The sequence below is a fragment of the Mirounga angustirostris genome, unplaced genomic scaffold, assembly GCF_029215605.1.
Source record: "Mirounga angustirostris isolate CCGP_5_RB_7025 unplaced genomic scaffold, mMirAng1.0.hap1 SCAF_6, whole genome shotgun sequence".
Taxonomy (NCBI): Eukaryota; Metazoa; Chordata; class Mammalia; order Carnivora; family Phocidae; genus Mirounga; species Mirounga angustirostris.
Genome location: NW_026991714.1, coordinates 138,192,723 through 138,210,609, shown reverse-complemented (window position 1 = coordinate 138,210,609; position 17,887 = coordinate 138,192,723). Strand labels below are relative to the sequence as shown.

General features: G+C 48.0%; 1 protein-coding gene across 7 annotated transcripts in view; it reads left to right on the top strand.

Moving 5' to 3' along the window:
- Positions 1 to 17,887, top strand: part of NRAP (nebulin related anchoring protein) — a 71,619-nt gene that overhangs the window by 28,380 nt on the left and 25,352 nt on the right. For all 7 annotated transcript variants that reach the window (XM_054508396.2, XM_045878864.3, XM_045878865.3 and 4 more), the window contains 10 exons: positions 1,268 to 1,375; positions 1,621 to 1,722; positions 4,650 to 4,847; positions 5,435 to 5,539; positions 7,961 to 8,059; positions 9,154 to 9,258; positions 10,399 to 10,506; positions 11,954 to 12,265; positions 13,608 to 13,712; positions 16,430 to 16,528. In XM_054508396.2, the coding sequence (XP_054364371.1) occupies positions 1,268 to 1,375; positions 1,621 to 1,722; positions 4,650 to 4,847; positions 5,435 to 5,539; positions 7,961 to 8,059; positions 9,154 to 9,258; positions 10,399 to 10,506; positions 11,954 to 12,265; positions 13,608 to 13,712; positions 16,430 to 16,528 (1,341 nt within the window). The remainder of the gene's footprint in view (positions 1 to 1,267; positions 1,376 to 1,620; positions 1,723 to 4,649; positions 4,848 to 5,434; positions 5,540 to 7,960; positions 8,060 to 9,153; positions 9,259 to 10,398; positions 10,507 to 11,953; positions 12,266 to 13,607; positions 13,713 to 16,429; positions 16,529 to 17,887) is intronic.

Here is a 17,887-nt window from a genome sequence, read left to right as displayed (position 1 = left end):
CTGAACTGAAGGCAGAGGCTTAACCGACTGAACCACCCAGGTGCCCTGAAAATTTAAGTTTTAAGATCAATCTTAACCACTAGATTCTTCCTGGAGTCACCAGAGGGCTGTGGTTAGGCTTCTTATCCTAGATGGGGGCAGGAGAAGAAGAAGAGGAACCACCATTTATTGAATGCCTGCTTTCTGCTGGGCACTGAGATAAGCATCTTACATATGGAATTATCCAACCATCATAACCCTTAGGACCTATTTATGGCAGAGACCCAGTGGCATGGGCTTTGGTATCCGAATGCTCTGAGTCAGAAGCTGGCACTGCCATTTTTAAGCTGCGTGACCTACATCCGGTCATTGATGTCTCTGAGCCTCACAGGCCTAATGCGAAGATTGACAGTTGATGAGTAGAAGGCACTTAGGAAGGGTCAATAACCTGTAGGTGTTGTTACCATGCCAACATCAATAGCTTTTGTCTTTACCAGCTTAGGTTCTGTGTTCATGTTCTATATCCAGTTTATCCCCACAGCAACCCTGAGACAGGTAATAAGAGGTTTTTTGTTGTTGTTTTGTTTTCTTTCTTTTTTGCAAATGGCAAAGTAAGGCTGAGAGAGGATGTGTTTGCCCAAGGTCTCATGATCAGGAAACAACACAGCCAGGATGGACACATGACTCTTCTCTTTGTTCTGTCCCATCGCCTCTGCCCTGCGTGGCCCCATAGCTCAGGAATCAATGCACTGTCTCAGTAATTGCTATGACCATTTTGACAATAATGACCCAAGATTCTGGTCTGTAAACAGATGAAGAAACCAGCTTTGTTGTTGTTGTTTAGAGAGGGAGAGGGGAGGGGAGGGGCAGAGGGAGAGAGAGAATCTTAAGCAGGCTCCATGCTCAGCACGGAGCCCAGTCTCATGACCCAGAGATCATGAGCTGAGTCAAAGCCAAGAGTCTGATGCTTAACTGACTGGGCCACCCAGAAGCCCCTGTTGTTGTTCTTTTAAGTGTCTTTTTAGGGGCACCTGGGTGGCTCAGTCGTTAAGCATCTGCCTTCGGCTCAGGTCGCGATCCCAGGGTCCTGGCATCGAGCCCTGCGTTGGGCTCCCTGCTCAGCGGGGAGCCTGCTTCTTCCTCTCCCACTTCCCCTGCTTGTGTTCCTTCTCTTGCTGTGTCTCTCTCTGTCAAATAAATAAATAAAATCTTTAGAAAAAATGTCTTCTTAAACTTCGGGCAGGAATATGGATCCTGACTCCTATTCACCTGTGTTTCTGTTTGTCAGGTTAAGTACAAAGAAAGCTGGGAGAAGGCCAAGGGGAAAGGATTTGAGATGAAGCTGGATGCTATTTCTCTGCTGGCCGCCAAAGCCTCTGGAGAGCTTGCTAGCAATGTAGGTTTCTTCTCATTAACTCAGAAATGCATAAGAAGTGGCTCCCATAAAAATGTTAGTGGTCCTGCGGAAAAAAATAATGACTGCTTATGTTGTAAACATCCCATGACTTTAATCTTCTTCTGGGTTCCTGAAAGACTGGGAGGTTGTTTTCAGAATTGTTCCCGTTGCCTTGTGAATACCAGAGCCCCTGAGGTGGCAAAGTTTCTCTTCCCCTCACCGTAGACTTTCTTCCTTCTCTCAAGATTAAATATAAAGAAGAGTATGAGAAAACGAAAGGCAAAGTCATGGGCACTACAGACTCGAGGCTTCTGCACTCTCTGCAGGTGGCCAAGATGAGCAGTGAGGTAAACTCTTCCCTGTCCCTCAACCCTTTCCTCAGACTTGTGCTGCTTTAAAAGTCCTTCCAGGGCCTACTTCACCTGGGACCTTTTGATTGACTCCCACCTACAATTTTTCTCCTGGCTTGAGCAAGAAGTTTGTTCACTTTCTTTATTTAGCCAAAGTGTACTGTTCTTTTAAAGTAAATGAGGAGTGTGGGCCCGAAGGGTGACCAGTATCTACGGCTCAAGGTACAAAGGTGTCCGTCCACCTGTATTATTCCACAGACATTTACCAAGCAACTACTACGAGCAAGACCCTGCGTAAGACACCAGGGCTGTAGGAATGAACAACACATAACAGGTTCCTCCCCAGGGGAGCTTAATTCTATGGGGAGAGTCAGACACTAAGCATCCTGCTTGTTGTGGGCAATGTCCCGGCTGAGTCCTGTGGCCGAGACACACTTGATATCCAAAATAGTTAGCAAACAACTGGGGCATCCAAACTCCAACCAATCAAAATGACGCTGCTTGTAAACAACTGTAATGGCTGGAGATTAACCCTGCTAAATGTCACTTACCAAAATCCTTTGGGGGAAGGACAGACTTGGTTTCAGATCAGGTCTTCCCTGCCAATGTTGAGCAGGCCAAAAGGACACATGAGCATTGAGTTTCTGCTTTACAATTGTTGCTCCAAGTTAGGAGGCTGGCTTATGCTGCTCCCGTGGTACAGCCAGATATAATTACCTGATGAGTCATTTAGGAGCCAGGCTTTGACTAGAATAAGAGAGTTGGCATCTGGGTTGCCATTTTGGATGTGCCTATGGAACAAGTCCTATGACATGCATAATCATGAAATATACTGAGACATTGAGAATTTGGCTTCTTCTTAGAGAAAAAAATGATACTTCTTATTTGCAGTTGGAGCAATTGGGGCCAAAAAGATTGTGTCTTGCCCAAAGTCATATAGTAGTCAGTGATAAAGGTGGAGGGGTAGCATTAGATCCTAGGACTCTTGCTTACTGGCATCATACTGCTTCTATTATAGCATGCCACCTTCCCCCCACACATATCACCATCACCACCATTTCCATCATCTCCACCATCACCATTATTACCACCATTGTCATCATCACCATCACCATCACCATTGTCATCATCATCACCATCACCACCATCATCACTATCACAACCACCATCACCACCACCATCATCATCACCACCACCACCATCACCACCACCACCACCATCACCACCACCACCACCATCATCACCACCACCACCACCACCATCATCATCACCACCACCATCATCACCACCACCACATCATCATCACCACCACCATCACCACCACCACCATCATCACCACCACCATCATCATCACCACCACCATCACCACCACCATCATCATCACCACCACCACCACCATCACCACCACCACCATCATCACCACCACCACCATCACCACCACCATCATCATCACCACCACCACCACCATCACCACCACCACCATCATCACCACCACCACCACCACCATCATCATCACCACCACCATCATCACCACCACCACATCATCATCACCACCATCACCACCACCATCATCATCACCACCACCATCATCATCACCACCACCATCACCACCACCATCATCATCACCACCACCACCACCATCACCACCACCACCATCATCACCACCACCACCATCATCATCACCACCACCATCATCATCACCACCACCATCACCACCATCACTATCACCACCATCATCACCACCATCACCACCATCTCCCCATCTCCACCATCACCACCATCACCACCATCACCACCATCATCACTATCACTACCACCATCACCACCATCACTATCACCACCATCACCACCATCTCCCCATCTCCACCATCACCACCATCACCACCATCACCACCATCATCACTGTCACCACCATCATCACCACCATCACCACCATCATCACTATCACCACCACCATCACCACCATCATCACCACCATCACCACCATCTCCCCATCTCCACCATCACCACCATCACCACCATCACCACCATCATCACTATCACTACCACCATCACCACCATCATCACTATCACCACCATCATCACCACCATCACCACCATCTCCCCATCTCCACCATCACCACCATCACCACCATCATCACTATCACCACCACCATCACCATCATCATCACTATCACCACTATCATCACCACCATCACCACCATCACTATCACCACCACCATCACCACCATCATCACTGTCACCATCATCACCACTATCACCACCATCATCACTATCACCACTATCAACACCACCATCATCACCATCTCCACCATCTCCACCATCACCATCATTACCACCATCGTCATCATCACTCGCATCACCACCATCACCATCATTACCACCATCATCACTATTATCACCATCACCACCATCGTCATTGCCATCCTCACTGTGAACATTTATCAGGTGTTTGCTATATGGCAGTCCCTGTACTAAGCAGATTTCAGCTACTATTTTGTTTGCTTATCACAATAGTCCCCTGAGGAACATGAGCCCTTAGAGAGGTGATGTAACTTTCCAGAGGTCATCCAACTGGCAAGAGGTAGACCAGCTTGAACTCAGGCTGATCTGGCTCTGGAGCCCAGGGTTTGTTATTCTGCCTCTTAAGGAGTCTGCAGAAACCTTGGATAGAACCTTCTCCTCCTGGATCAGCCAGATAAAAAGATTTAATATTGGTGAGAGGCATTCTTCCTAGAAACAAAGGAGTGTGGAACTGTAGCTCCCCACCCCCACCCCCTTCTAGAGCCAGAAATTGGGTCACACCTTTCTGACAGATGAGTGGCATTGCCAATTCCTCACAAAAGCCTGGGCTTCTTTCCTGTGGTGTAAATCCCTTCTGCAAAGGCAGACTTCAAGTAATGGGCCTTGTTGATACATTCAAGGTTGAATACAAGAAAGGCTTTGAAGAGAGTAAGACCCACTTTCACCTACCCATGGATATGGTACACATCAAGCATGCTAAGAAGGCCCAAGCTCTGGCCAGCGACCTGGACTACAGGACAAAGCTGCATGAATACACCGTACTGCCTGAAGATATGAAGACTCAGTGGGCCAAGAAAGCTTATGGGCTCCAGAGCGAGGTGAGCCCTCACTCACTGCCAGTTCTACTCATGCATCTCCTGCAGTTGGGTGCAGTGACATTGTGAGGGTGATTTGGAACCTGTGCATGAATCTATTACATAACTCGGAGGAAGAACTGCTAAGAGGTGCTGGGCCCAGGGAGAATGGGTGGGGAGGTAGAGCTATAGATAAAAGTCGAGACAATGGAGGCTAGAGGGTGGAGGATTGGGGCTCCGAGCTACTGTAGGAGTCAAGATGTGCTGATAATGGCGATGAGCAAAGGGGAAGAAGCAAGTGTTGAAGACGGCAAGTAAATCTTGGAAATTTAGTAGGTTGGTAGATAAGATTTTTGGTAAGAAATTCTGAAAAGCCCTCTTTTTGGTCGGTGGTGGGGTTTCAGCACTGAGGCAGAACATGCTCTGCTGGTTACAAAGTGGGCCCAGTGGCTTCACCCCCAAGGAGATTGCTGTGCCTGATTATAAAAGAGTGGGGGGGGGCAGTTCTTTTAGGAAAACGAAGGCAAGAGCAAGGGTTTCCCTAAGTCTCCCAACACCTTTGCCCCATCTGCATCCCTGCGTCCCATTACAGCTTGGGTTTTCTCTTGCAGCTGCAGTACAAGGCCGACCTAGCGTGGATGAAAGGAGTCGGGTGGCTCACGGAGGGGAGTCTCAATCTGGAACAGGCCAAGAAGGCTGGACAGCTGGTTAGCGAGGTAACCCAAGCTCAGGCCCTGGCTTCCAGTGGTTCTCAGCCCACGAGTCCCCGAGAGCCATCTTTCCCTCTGCTTCCCCCTCTCCAACCCCCATGATTTTTTGAGCCTGACTCAGAGGAGCCTTTCTTCATTTTTGCACCTGCAGTGCACCCTGGTTAGTCTTCCACACCCTTACCCATCCCGGGGAGGTGTCTGTAAGAAGCCTACCGATTTACATAGAGAAGCAGCGACATCCAAGGAAAAATTCAGAAGGGTTGTCACACACAGTCGATGAGCTCGAAGGGAAATGTGTTTGTCATGGGAGGCATGTGTGATTGTTCCTGAGTCAGAGAACCTGATGTTTGGAGGTCAGCATTCACATGATGCCTGTGCCTTAAACTCGCTGCAGACTTTGGGCAAGTCACTCGAGCCTTCCGATCCTCTTCCTCTCGGGTGAAACAGAATGTTACAGAGTCCAAGCCTCAGCTTCTCTTTACACCATGTAAAGCTGGCTTGGGCAGCAGGCAGAGGAGGATTTTGGAAGGGCATTTCATTTGGAAGTGTGATTATTGCAGGAGCTCTGTTTGGGAATCTTCAAAGGGAACTCTTGTTTCAGGATCAGGAAGGCTGAGTCAGCATCTCTCTTGCAAATGGCAATAATAGTAATAATGTAGCTGACCTTGGTGGGCTGATAATAATTATGCAATCGTTGCTGTCATTGATTGACCATTTTGAGTGCGTTACATACATACTGCTCATTTATGGCTCACAACCGCCCTATGTGAGTAGACACTCTTACTAACCTATTAATATCCTCATTTTATAGGAAAAGAGGAAAAGAGAGACTAAGAGTCACATTTCTAGTAGGTAGCAGAGCTGGGATCTGTCCCAGTGTGTGCGGTCTGAGGCCCCAGCTCCTGCCCACAAAGTGGTCTCGCATCCCCAAAGCACGTTTTGTAAATTATTCTTATTTTTCCACTGCTCATCCTTCTCTCAGACACAGACACACTTAAGGTTAGAATATAGAAATAAAGAAGGTAGAGAAAAGCGAACGACGTTTTATGGTTCCTATTACTTAGTTTCTTTTCAGGCCTGCTAAACTCCAGGTGGAGCAAACAAAGCCCCATTTGTCTTGGATAAAGGTTTGGTGAGGAAACCCAACTGGCTGACCTCCATCCTTAGGAATTCCCATCTCTGTCTGACTTCCTGTGCCTACTAATTATTAAGCTCCTCAAGGGCCAGGAAGACAGCATCCTCTTTGCCTGTTTTATATTTCTATTGTGCCCTGTAAAGGGCGGGTTCTTGGCTCCACAGTAAGTTCTTAGGATTTGACCAAGGCAGAGTCTGGAATGATCGGGAATTTCCAACCATGGAAGGGTAATGCGACCTCCTTCAATTATGTGGTGAAGGAGTTTTCCCATTCAACACACTGGAACGAGAGAGGAAAATTACAAATCTCTTTGGAATATTGTCTCTGGGAATTTTTTTTCCTCAAGGGAGGACATTTGGAGGCTTCAATATTCCAAACCCTATTTTGGGTTCAGTTGGTATCTGTGACCCTCTTGCTGACAGCACCGGGGTTTTGCTCCTCTCTGCTCTCCCCGCCACATGCAGCTTTAGCTTCAGTCAGCCATGCTCAGCTGCCACCTTTCCCATCAACTTTGGCACCTCCCGTGGAAAAGCCAGCGGAGCTAACCTCCAGGAAAGACAAGAAGTCCCTGTGGGGACACAGAATTAGCACATTTGAAATTTTGCCAGTCACTTTGTGGCTGGGAGGCAGGGACACAAGGAGGACAGGACACGAAGAAACTGTGAAGGTGAATCCCACCTGGCCGCCAGCCTCCTCCGGTCCGCGGCTCCTGGCATTTCCTCTCCCTAGAGCATAGATGGTCATAACAGCACCGTGCATGATGGTGATGGCTAATGTGAACACTCCCCATGTCCTAGGACTCCCCTCGTGGAAAGCAGAGCCCTGAAGCCTCTGCTCTGCCCCACAGTGGGGCAGCTGCTATTTTCTGTACCATTGTGGTGGGAGTGGCTCGGGGGATTAAGTGATGCGCCCAAGGTCACAAAGCTGGAAGGAGGCGGAGGCGAGGTTTGGCCTCTGTCTCCCTGGTTGTAAAGTCCAAGTTCCCTTTGCCTCACTTTCCCATGCCAGGTCTCAATTTATAAAACTGGATGCATCCCAGGGCACAAAGTGGAGTATAGGGTTTAGTGAGGGGAGAAATTCAGGTCCTCATTCAGGAGCAGCACCTAGGAGAAGCTCCCCAGAGCAGGCTGTGTCAGGTCTGTGGGGTCCCGATTAAGCGGCAGACCCAGCTGGAGGACTCCCCCCGAGAAGATGGGGGAGTCACTGAGAGTGTGCGTGTGGATGTAAGCACAAGTGTGGTGGTGGGGATAGCCAAATCCGAATGCCACAGGGATCCTTTTCTTTGGAAACAGAAAAACTACCGGCAGAGGGTGGATGAGCTGAAGTTCACCAGTGTGGCCGACAGCTCCCAGATGGAGCATGCCAAGAAGAGCCAGGAGCTGCAGAGCGGGGTGAGTCCTGAGCTGCCCCATCCCCACTATGCAGCTGTGCCATGGGCGGGGCATCTCTGGGACAAAGCAGATGCTGCCCAGGCACAATCCAGGAACGAGTGAGCCTTTGCTTTTGACAGGCTGGGCCTGACTTTCCCGGGGCCTCCAGGCTGTCTCTGGGAGCTGGACCCCTGCTCTCCCTGCCTCACCCACTTCCCTTCTCTGCTGATTGTGAGGTTCAGATGCCCACTGACATTCTTCCTTTCTGGCTTTCAGGATTGCCCACTCCCTTCTTTCTCCCTCTCCTCTCTCTCATCAAAGACTCCATAATTCTGCAGCCCGTAGAGAAGTATCTTTGAGGCGGGTGACCTGAGCTCAGATCTGGGTAGCACGACAGTGAAACAGCACGTGCCTTATTTACACATCAGCGCTCGGCACTCCCTGTGCCCCCGCACCAAGCAGGTGCTGGAGTTGTTACACTGGGGCCAGGACCTTCCTGGCCTTCCTTCCTAAAGGTCCAGGTACACTCGCCAGAGAGGGTGCCATCAGAGCTCAGAATCAGCAGATAGCTGCTGTTTGGGGGGGTGGGAGGAGAGGAGAGAGAGAAAGAGCAGAGTGGTAAGTTTTCCATGGAGTAGATGCTCACCGACGCTGTCTTTCAGGTCACTGTTTGCTTTCCGGGTGTCCGTGCCCATGAATGCATTGGGATTGATGGGGGTGCAGGCGGCAGTGTAGGCTTCTTATTTTTCTCATTTGGGGAGTCTGTGCTCCTCCGAGCCCTCTGGGGTGTTATTTCCTGTGGCCATGGACAGCATAGATGGGAACAGCTTGGGAAGGTTCTCATGGGAGAAGTGTGGGGACAGACCTTGGAGGTGTTCTCAGGTTGGTCCCCCGGCCACATTCTTCTCTCAGCTCCTCATGGCGTCTGCTTCTGGCTTCACCCCTCCTGCCAGAAGCCTCCTTTACTGGATTCTGCTGGGAAGCGTCTGGTCTGGGCGGTTTTGTAATGGACTGTCTGTGCAAGTCACAGAAACGCCAAGCAGACCTGAAGACACATCAGTGATGCCACCCGCCCCCCCCCCACCTGCTCCTGACCCAGTGCTCTCTCCCAACAGGTGGCCTACAAGGCAGGAAACGAGCAGTCTGTCCATCAGTACAGCATCAGCAAAGATGAGCCTCTCTTCTTACAGGCCCGAGTCAACGCTGCCAATCTCAGTGAGGTATGGCAAAAGGGAGGGGGCAGCCATAGGCTCTGCTTCCCCATGTAGGTGCCTGGGCAACAAAGCCCACCCGCCATATTGGTGTGTCAGCTGAGGTTCTGTTCAGTCTGGTCCATCCAGCAGACCTTGTTCCTGGCCAGTTTTTTTTTGGGGGGGGGAAGGCCCACCTTTCCTAGGAACGAGCTGGCGGGAGACTTGAACCCACTGAGAATATAACAGGGTAGGAGGCGGTGGTGATTCTTGGGTCATAGTTAGAACAGCATTAGAGTATTGATGGAAGGAAGTGAGAGTTTCAGGTGTTCACTCCACACTGCTTGGGTTTGATCCTCGGGTCTACCACTTACTAGGTGTGTGACCTTGGGCAAATTCTTCGCACTCAGTTGTCCCATTGGTAAAATCAGGGTCATACTAGTCCCTGTGTCATTGGGTTGTCACGGGGCTTCAGTTAGCTAATATACAGAAAGCACTGGAAGGGGTGTGCACAATGTAGCTATCACTCCCAGACACAAAAGCATGCATGGTCCCAACTTCCTCCTTTCTGTCTTCTAGGAGGGACCTTCCTTAGCTCTCCCACTCAGCAACCAGTCTTTGGAGTCCTGGTCTGAGTAATAGAGGGGAGAATTAGAAGGAGCAACAGAGGCTATATTGATTCACACACATAGAAAGAGAGGGAGACTTGCTGAAGAAAGAACTTGAAATCTGCAGGTGGGGGCAGGACAGGAAATGGAAGGAGCAAGGAGAGACCCACGGGGACTAGAGGCTGGGGGCGGGAAGACAAAGGCAGGTAATAGCTGTAAATACAGCAGCAGCTGGGCTGGGGGGTGGGGGTGGGCAGAGGTAGGGAACAGACTTTCAGAAGTGTTGCTGCATGTTCTGCAATGTTATTCCACCGCGGGCATGTGTTTGAGACCTATATGAAGACTATTTTTCAAGGCCTCCGGAGTTTGAATTCTGCTTCTTTTGAGTGAAGCCCTGTGTGTCAGGAGGCCTTGAGGCAGGAACAAGGAGGTCCGGTGGTATGCGGGGTACCGGCTTGCCGTGGGGGGACACGATCAGTGTTGGCCTCCGAAAGAGAGCAGTATAGTGGCTAGGGAAGCCCTCCCACAGGAGGATGATCTCTTCTCTCCTACCTCTCCTCAGAAACTGTATAAGAGCAGCTGGGAAAGCCAGAAGGCAAAAGGGTTTGAGTTGCGTCTTGACTCCTTGGCCTTCCTGGCAGCCAAAGCCAACAGGGACCTGGCCAGTGAGGTGAGTCGGTGCTCAGTGAATGCTGTGAGAGAGCCAGCCAGAGAGGGTCTGTGCAGGCTCTTCAGCTCTCTGAGCCTCAGGGTCCAATCTGTGAAGTGGGGAGAGGGGTGACCACTTTGCAATGAGACCACCATGTGAGTGCCCAGCACACTGCTTGCCACACATTGGTTTTCGGTGGGTGAAAGCATGACTAGTCATCTAAATGGCTTATTTGACAGATTAACTGACGCCCAGAGACCTTCCAGGACTATCTAAGGATGCTGTGGCTAGTCACCGACTAAGAGTACAAGCTCTGGTGGCAGGTGGACCTTGCATAAAATCCTCGCTCCATCCCCTGTTAGCATCGTGACTCTGGGAAGACTGTGTCACCTTTCAAAATCTCCATTAACTCATTAGTAAATTGGCAGTTGCAAGGTGGTTATGAGGAAAGGAAACGATTTCATGCGTCCCGAGTTTCCGCCGTCCAAAGCCATCTGGTGGGGGTCTGATGGGAGCTAAGAAGCCTAAGCCAGAATGTAAGGCCAAGTCCGCTCACTTCAAAATAGATGCATACACATAAATATACTTCTCTCTATAAATATATGGAGATATCAGCTGGACTAAACAGTGGCTTGGTGACACGGTCGATGTACCTTCTGGCGTAAGCTCCTTATCTCCTCACGTGGCAAGAGCTCACCAAACAGCGCTGGTCTGCAGATGCGCTCTGAGGCGCCCGGGGGTGTGCCATGCTCACCTTATAGTAAGTGGTCAGTACATGGTGGCAGGTATTGCTACTGCTGTTGTAGTTGGCACAGAGGACCGCAGAGCCCAGGTCTCCTGATAATGTTGAAAAGGATGCCCCACGCTGATGTCCTGTTACAGTTTTTAAAGCATTTCCATATTTATTTTTTTCTTCTGATCCTCATTGCTCTTGGCCTCGTGTCTTTTTCCACGCCAGTATGCTCCCTATGCTCCCTATACTCCTGCATATTTCTATGTACCCCGGTTTTATAATTCGAGCCCCTTTCTCAAATGGCTATCGTATTATGGCTATTCTGTGGCTTTTTCATTTCATGACTACTTTTTGAATGATGTTTTCATTATTCCCAGAAAGGTATTTAAAGTGACCTTCATGAAAGCAACAGGCCACTTAAAAATAAAGCCAGAAAAAATGAGGTCGAATAGTAGAGACAAGAGACGGAACGTCACCAGGAACTTGGGAAAAGACTGTAGTATAGCTGAGCATTCAGTTTAGCTCTGAGCTGACTGGCAGCTGAGGTGAAAAGGGAAATAATGAGTAAGATTTTATTTCATTGTTTGATTTCATTGTTCAAAGGCAAACCCTTTATGACACTAATTCTAATAAATTCTGTTGTATGGCTTTGTTTGAACTTTCATGCCTTCGGTTTGAAAGCGAACAATGCCTTTAGGAGATGCTAAGGTACTCTGCTCTCTTCCTCCCGTTTAGGTGAAGTACAAGGAAGATTATGAGAGGTCCAGAGGGAAGCTCATTGGGGCGAAGGACGCCCAGGGGGATTCACAAATGAGCCACTCGCTGCAAATGTCCAAGCTGCAGAGTGAACTCGAGTACAAGAAGGGGTTCGAGGACACCAGATCCCAGTGCCACATCTCCCTGGACATGATCCACCTCGTGCATGCACGCAAGGCCCAGCATTTAGCCACAGACATCAGCTACAAGACAGCATCTCATCAGTTTACCGCTTTGCCCACAGACATGAAGGTGGAATGGGCCAAGAAGGCGTACGGTTTACAGAGCGATGTAAGCTCCCTGTGTGCATTTGTGTGCTAGCCTCCTGGGGAGCGTTTGCCTGAGCCTCCCCAGTAGATACATGGAGATACCTGTTTCTGGATCCCAGGGCGGACCCATCTTCGCTTTCCTGGTGGTTTGACTTTTATTCGGACTCTGCCCACTTTAGATTCTATACCACCACCCAGAAAATCACAGAGCAGCTTTTTTCTTCTGGGGATTTGCTCTACCTATGTCTTCTCTGTTTCGTTTTACTGCAGAGGAGGAAGACATATACCTGACATTCTTTTTTTTTTTTTTTTAAGATTTTATTTATTTATTTGACAGAGAGAGAGACACAGCGAGAGAGGGAACACAAGCAGGGGGAGTGGGAGAGGGAGAAGCAGACTTCCCGCAGAGCAGGGAGCCCGATGCGGGGCTCGATCCCAGGACCTGGAATCATGACCTGAGCGGAAGGCAGACGCTTAACGACGGAGCCACCCAGGCGCCCCTATACCTGACATTCTTAACTGTGGCCTGTTCTGGGAGAGCATCTCCCATCCTCCTTCCAACCTTGGCCGTCCCTTTTCAGGAGCAGCATGCTAACCCCCAAGAGCCCTCTTCCCTTTCTCCCTGCATGCCCTACCTGGCTCCATCCCTCCCCCTCCCCCCTGCCTTCAGCTGACTCTTGCACGAGAAAGTGGGTGAGCTGAAAAGGCAGGTCACCTAAAGCCAGACTGTTCCACGAGGGGCTGGGGAGGGCGGCGTCGACACACCCTTCCTGGTAGAGCTGTTTCCGCGTAAATGGGTGATATGCTCGCTTTAGACAAGCGTCCATTTAAATGGCTTCCCGTGAAAATGACTCCTCCAATGTCAAGTAAAGAAATGAGAAATCCCCCCCCGCCCTGCCCCGCACCGAGGTGCGTAGGAAGGAATCAGGCGCCGTGGGAAGCCTCGGCTGTCTTGTGAAATTCCCTCAAATAGCTCCCCACATGGGTTCTGTTGTGAATTCTCATTTTCTTCTCCCCTGCTTGTCATTTTAAACAAGCAAACGGGGGAAGCAGACAATGAGGATGCTCCTCTTCCCGAGGTACACGCGTCCCTAACGAGGGACCAGGTGGATCCGCCCCGCCCGCTCCACCCCCGGCGCTGCTGGGCGGGGCCTAACGCGCCCGCCGCGGGTCGCCCCAATTAGAGGGGAAATTAATTGACATTTCGGAGCCCTACCCGCGACTGCACAGAAATGGATAAGACAAAAGTGGCATCTAATTTGACTCCGCTGGCACCAAGGCGACATCTGGGCGCCGTTAATAGCCCTTTAAATGTCTGCGCGCCAACAATGGCCGGCCTTTTTTTTCTCTCTCTCCTTTGTCAGAACCAATACAGGGCAGATGTGAAGTGGATGAAAGGCACGGGATGGGTCGCCACCGGGTCATTAAATGTGGAGCAAGCGAAGAAGGCAGGAGAACTCATTAGCGAGGTGAGATTTCCTGACAGCGTGCAACAGGCCTGGCTGCACTGGGCGTGTGGCATTTCTGTATAAAATTAAAATAATTTCCACTCAAAAGGCAAAGAAAAAGGCAAAGCTACATGAAAGGCCTGGAAACCCAGACTAGGGCTGGTAATTAGAGGGAAACTGCATACCAAACACACACCAGTAGGGGCCCATAGAGCCCTGGCAAAAACAAAGTGGGTGACAAATGATATTATGAATAGTAATGACAATCAAAAAGAACTCAATTGCTACCCACCAACTTACCTTTTTAATGAAGCAACAAGGGAGAGATGATGAAAAGATACATTTATTGCACCCAGAAAGCTCTTTTGTGACTTTATGCACATTTTCTCCCTCTCTTTCTGCCACAGTGTAAACAGTTTTTGAATATTCATGTGGTGTGGAGCACGTGACTTGGGTCTCTCCTGTTGGGGGGGTCTCACTTCTGTTTAAATCTCACTCCTTTCTACTTGTAACCTCCCTAGCAGGGCCCTAAGGTGTCACGGCGTGTTAAAAAGAGCCGTCTGCTCATGTTTTAGAATTTCATTAAACAGATCATTTAAAGGCTAGATCCGGGTTTCTCAATCTCAGAACTATTGACACTGTGAAAACTGTTGCTGGGGGGCGGGGGGCACGGCTGTCCTGAGTCTTGCGGGGTGTTTGGCAGCACCCCTGGCCTCTACCCTCTAGATGCCAACAGCACCCTCTCCCCAGTTGTGACAACCAAAAATGTCTCCAGACTCTGCCAAAAGGTAGAGAGCCACCAGGGCGCTGTCCTAGCCTCATGTTCACATGGAGGCTGCACATCCTCCAACAGCCCAAATCCCCCTCTGTTCATGTCTGTTTGCTCAGAAGGAAAGTGAGAATTTTTTTAGTTGCCTTCAGAGTAACCTGGTCTTTCTAGACTTCTGGGTGGGAAGGAGACCACAATGGCCATAACCCCAGAAGACTATAGCCTTAGTTATAAGTCTCCTGGCACCTTGTTTTGAGAAGACTTTCTTACTAAATGTGTAGGTAAAACAGAAAGACCCTTAAGTTGGTTTTTCAAACACACCTGCCCAGCATTGATATTTTCCCAAGGGAGGTTATTTTAGTTAACCTGACATGTCACAGAGCTGGTTCCAAAAGCGGGATCAGTGTGAGTGGCCTAATTTTTTGGAATCTTAGTCAACACGCAAAGCTCGGAAGACCCTGGGGGTTCTGTGGCTACTGTCCTACCCTAAGTAGTTCAGTCTGATTGAGGAAAGGCCCTTTTAAAAGGATGGTTTTGAGAAGCTTGCAGGAGCAAACATGTAGGTCTGAGGACTCATGATCCTAAACTCTCATTGGGCCCACTCATAAAAGGATGTGAAAAATAAATTATACACACAATTTAGACTTCAAGATGATTCCTTCATGCATCTAAGTCTGGCATCCAAGGGATCTTTCTGGAACTATTTATCCCACTGTGGGCTTAATTTTCCACCTCATTTTGCAAACCTACCCAACAAATGTGCTTATCTTCTATGCTTCACACCAGTTCTCAACTTCAGTAGGGCAAGAAAATCCTTCAGCAACTTTCCCCAATCATCTCATTTCAGTTTGGCACATTTCCAGTTTAGTGTCAAATTGGCTGACCTCTTAATTTTCAGACAGAATGCCATGCACTGTTGAAAGAGCCACAAAGGCACACATGCCTGTCACTTAAAGCAGACCTTTTTTTGTCAAGGACAAGATAGTAAATATTTTCAGCTTTGTGGGCCACATGGTTTCTGTTGCAGCTCCTCAACTCTGCCACATAAATGAATGAGCATGGCTGTGTTCCAATAAAACTTTATTTAGAAAAACAGGTGACAGAACAGAGATGGCTGGATGTTGAACTGTATCTTCTTTAAACAACCCAGGATATAAAAATTGAACCTGCTAAATGAGGAAATGTTTATAAAATAACTATTTGATTTGAGGAAAGATACGCTTCGTAATTCCATTAAGATAGCAATTGTTCTAGTCTCCTGGAAATATATCTGGATTAAAAAAAAAAAAACAAAACAGGAATTAATTTAAGCGTGACTTTTAGAACCAGAGTTGGGTATCTAAGTCTTTGCCAGCATTTGAATTCTTTGTAATTCTTTTTTTTTTTTTCCCAGTGCCTTTCAAAATGTATGATGGCTCCTTTCAATAATAGCACCCTTCTTTTTGTTATTGTAACATTTTAAAGAATTCTTGCTTGTGTTAACTGACCTGGGTTCTAAAGGATTGAATTGTTCTATCACTGGCTGTTAAATGCAAGGGTTTTGACTGTGATAATCTCTGCCAAGTCCTTTTGGGGAAGGAAAATGGGAAGTTTCAATTGATAAATGTGACTTCCTTCTTGCTTGGAAGACCCAAACTAAGATATGTAAACAACCGTGACACAGCATTTGAAGCCTGTAAAAAGAATCCTTCCCTAAGTGTGCATCCCACAGTATTTTACTGGTATAACCTAATTTTGCGATGTTTTCTTTGCACCAGGTAGAAATACTTTAATGTTAATTGACATGAGGTTATTCTTAAATTGAAACAAATATTAACCTGAAGGCACCTAGGATATAAAGATGGAGGAAGCCGAATAATAATTATGTTCACAAATTCACTCTAATCTCAAGCAACCTATGATTTTCCCTTTCAAATGGCATGAAAGAGCAGCACAAAATTCACAGCTTTGATCTTTTTCTGCTCAACAGAAGAAGTACCGTCAGCATCCAGATGCTTTGAAGTTCACCAGTATTAAAGACACTCCGGAGATGGTCCAGGCCAGAATTAGTTATACCCAAGCAGTGGATGTAAGTGATAATATATATACATTATGACTCTAAGAGTGGGCTCTTCTTTCAACACTGTGATTGAAGCTGAGGGGTTCTTGCCTTGCTCCTTCTGTTTTTCTAAGGATGAAGGAACTTCTTGTCCTTTGCAGAGGCACACCTTAGGGGGGGGTGCTTCCTCATTAGGATGCAAATGGGGTGTTACTGCTCTTCGGATGCCAAGTGGGGCTCCATCACCCCACCGCCCCCATGCTCTCCTTTCTTCCCATTTGCATGTCTTCAAGATTTGTCTGTGGTGGGGACTTTTTCCCTGTCCTTTTTGTTTTGAAGTGTTGTTTTCAGAACTGGAATTTTTGGGGCCAAAATTCATTTTAATTGGCAGACTCAACCCTGCTAGGGGGCCTTGGGACCCAGGGGCAGAAATTCTTGCTCTCTGAATTCCCCTAAAGACTTTGAAAATGATTTGGGTCTTGTGTACATAAGACTAACTTTGAAGTCGTTTCCCATATTCCCTTTATAATGTGAAACTGAGATCTGGCCTTTTGCCCTCATGGCACAGCGTTCGTTGGAGACTAAATTAAACCATGAGATCTTATAAAAACTCACTTTAGGACTAGGATTAACCACTTTTGGCTGATTCTACTGAGAGAGGCCCACAGATCTTTGTGCAGGGCAGACATGCCTTATAAATATCTTCAAACCATTCAACTTGCCACAAGGAAAATTCACAAATCTTGATGGGAGAGGAGTTTCAAGATTATCTTTCTTGCTTCCCAATTGAATAAATTATTCTGGGGGTGCCTTATTCAACAGGCACTTGGAAATGTCCTGAGTGTCTGTCAGAATATGTTATGAGATTATTTACACACTTATGGGTTTAGGAATTTATAATTTCTTGACGAGCAGCCCATCAGAAGTGCACTGAATTCTGAGAAACACAGATGGTCAAACAAGAGCTTTTGTATGAAGGAAAGCAACACCTGCTTCTTCCTTACCCTAACCAACTCTAGGGGGCACTGCTGTGATACGGAGAAACTTGGACGCACTAATAAGATTTAGGATGGAAAAGCCTGGTTTAGAAACTTTCTCTGGTGGCTGATGCCAACTTCATGTGTTGTCACTACGAGGATGTCATGAGCTCAAATCAGAGTTCCGGGTGAATAGCACCCCAGACCCGCCGAGTAGACATTTATTAGCACAAGAATCCTTGAAATGGGGGAAGGGAACAGGGATCGAAGTCGGTCCAGGGCAAACCTCACCTGGGGAAGAGCCATCTCTCATGCTTCTGAATTTTGATGCCCTCTCATGGTTTATAGGGAATAACAAAATTACTAAGGGTTAACTAGATCTCATTTTCTGCTGACCTGTGTCAGCAGATGC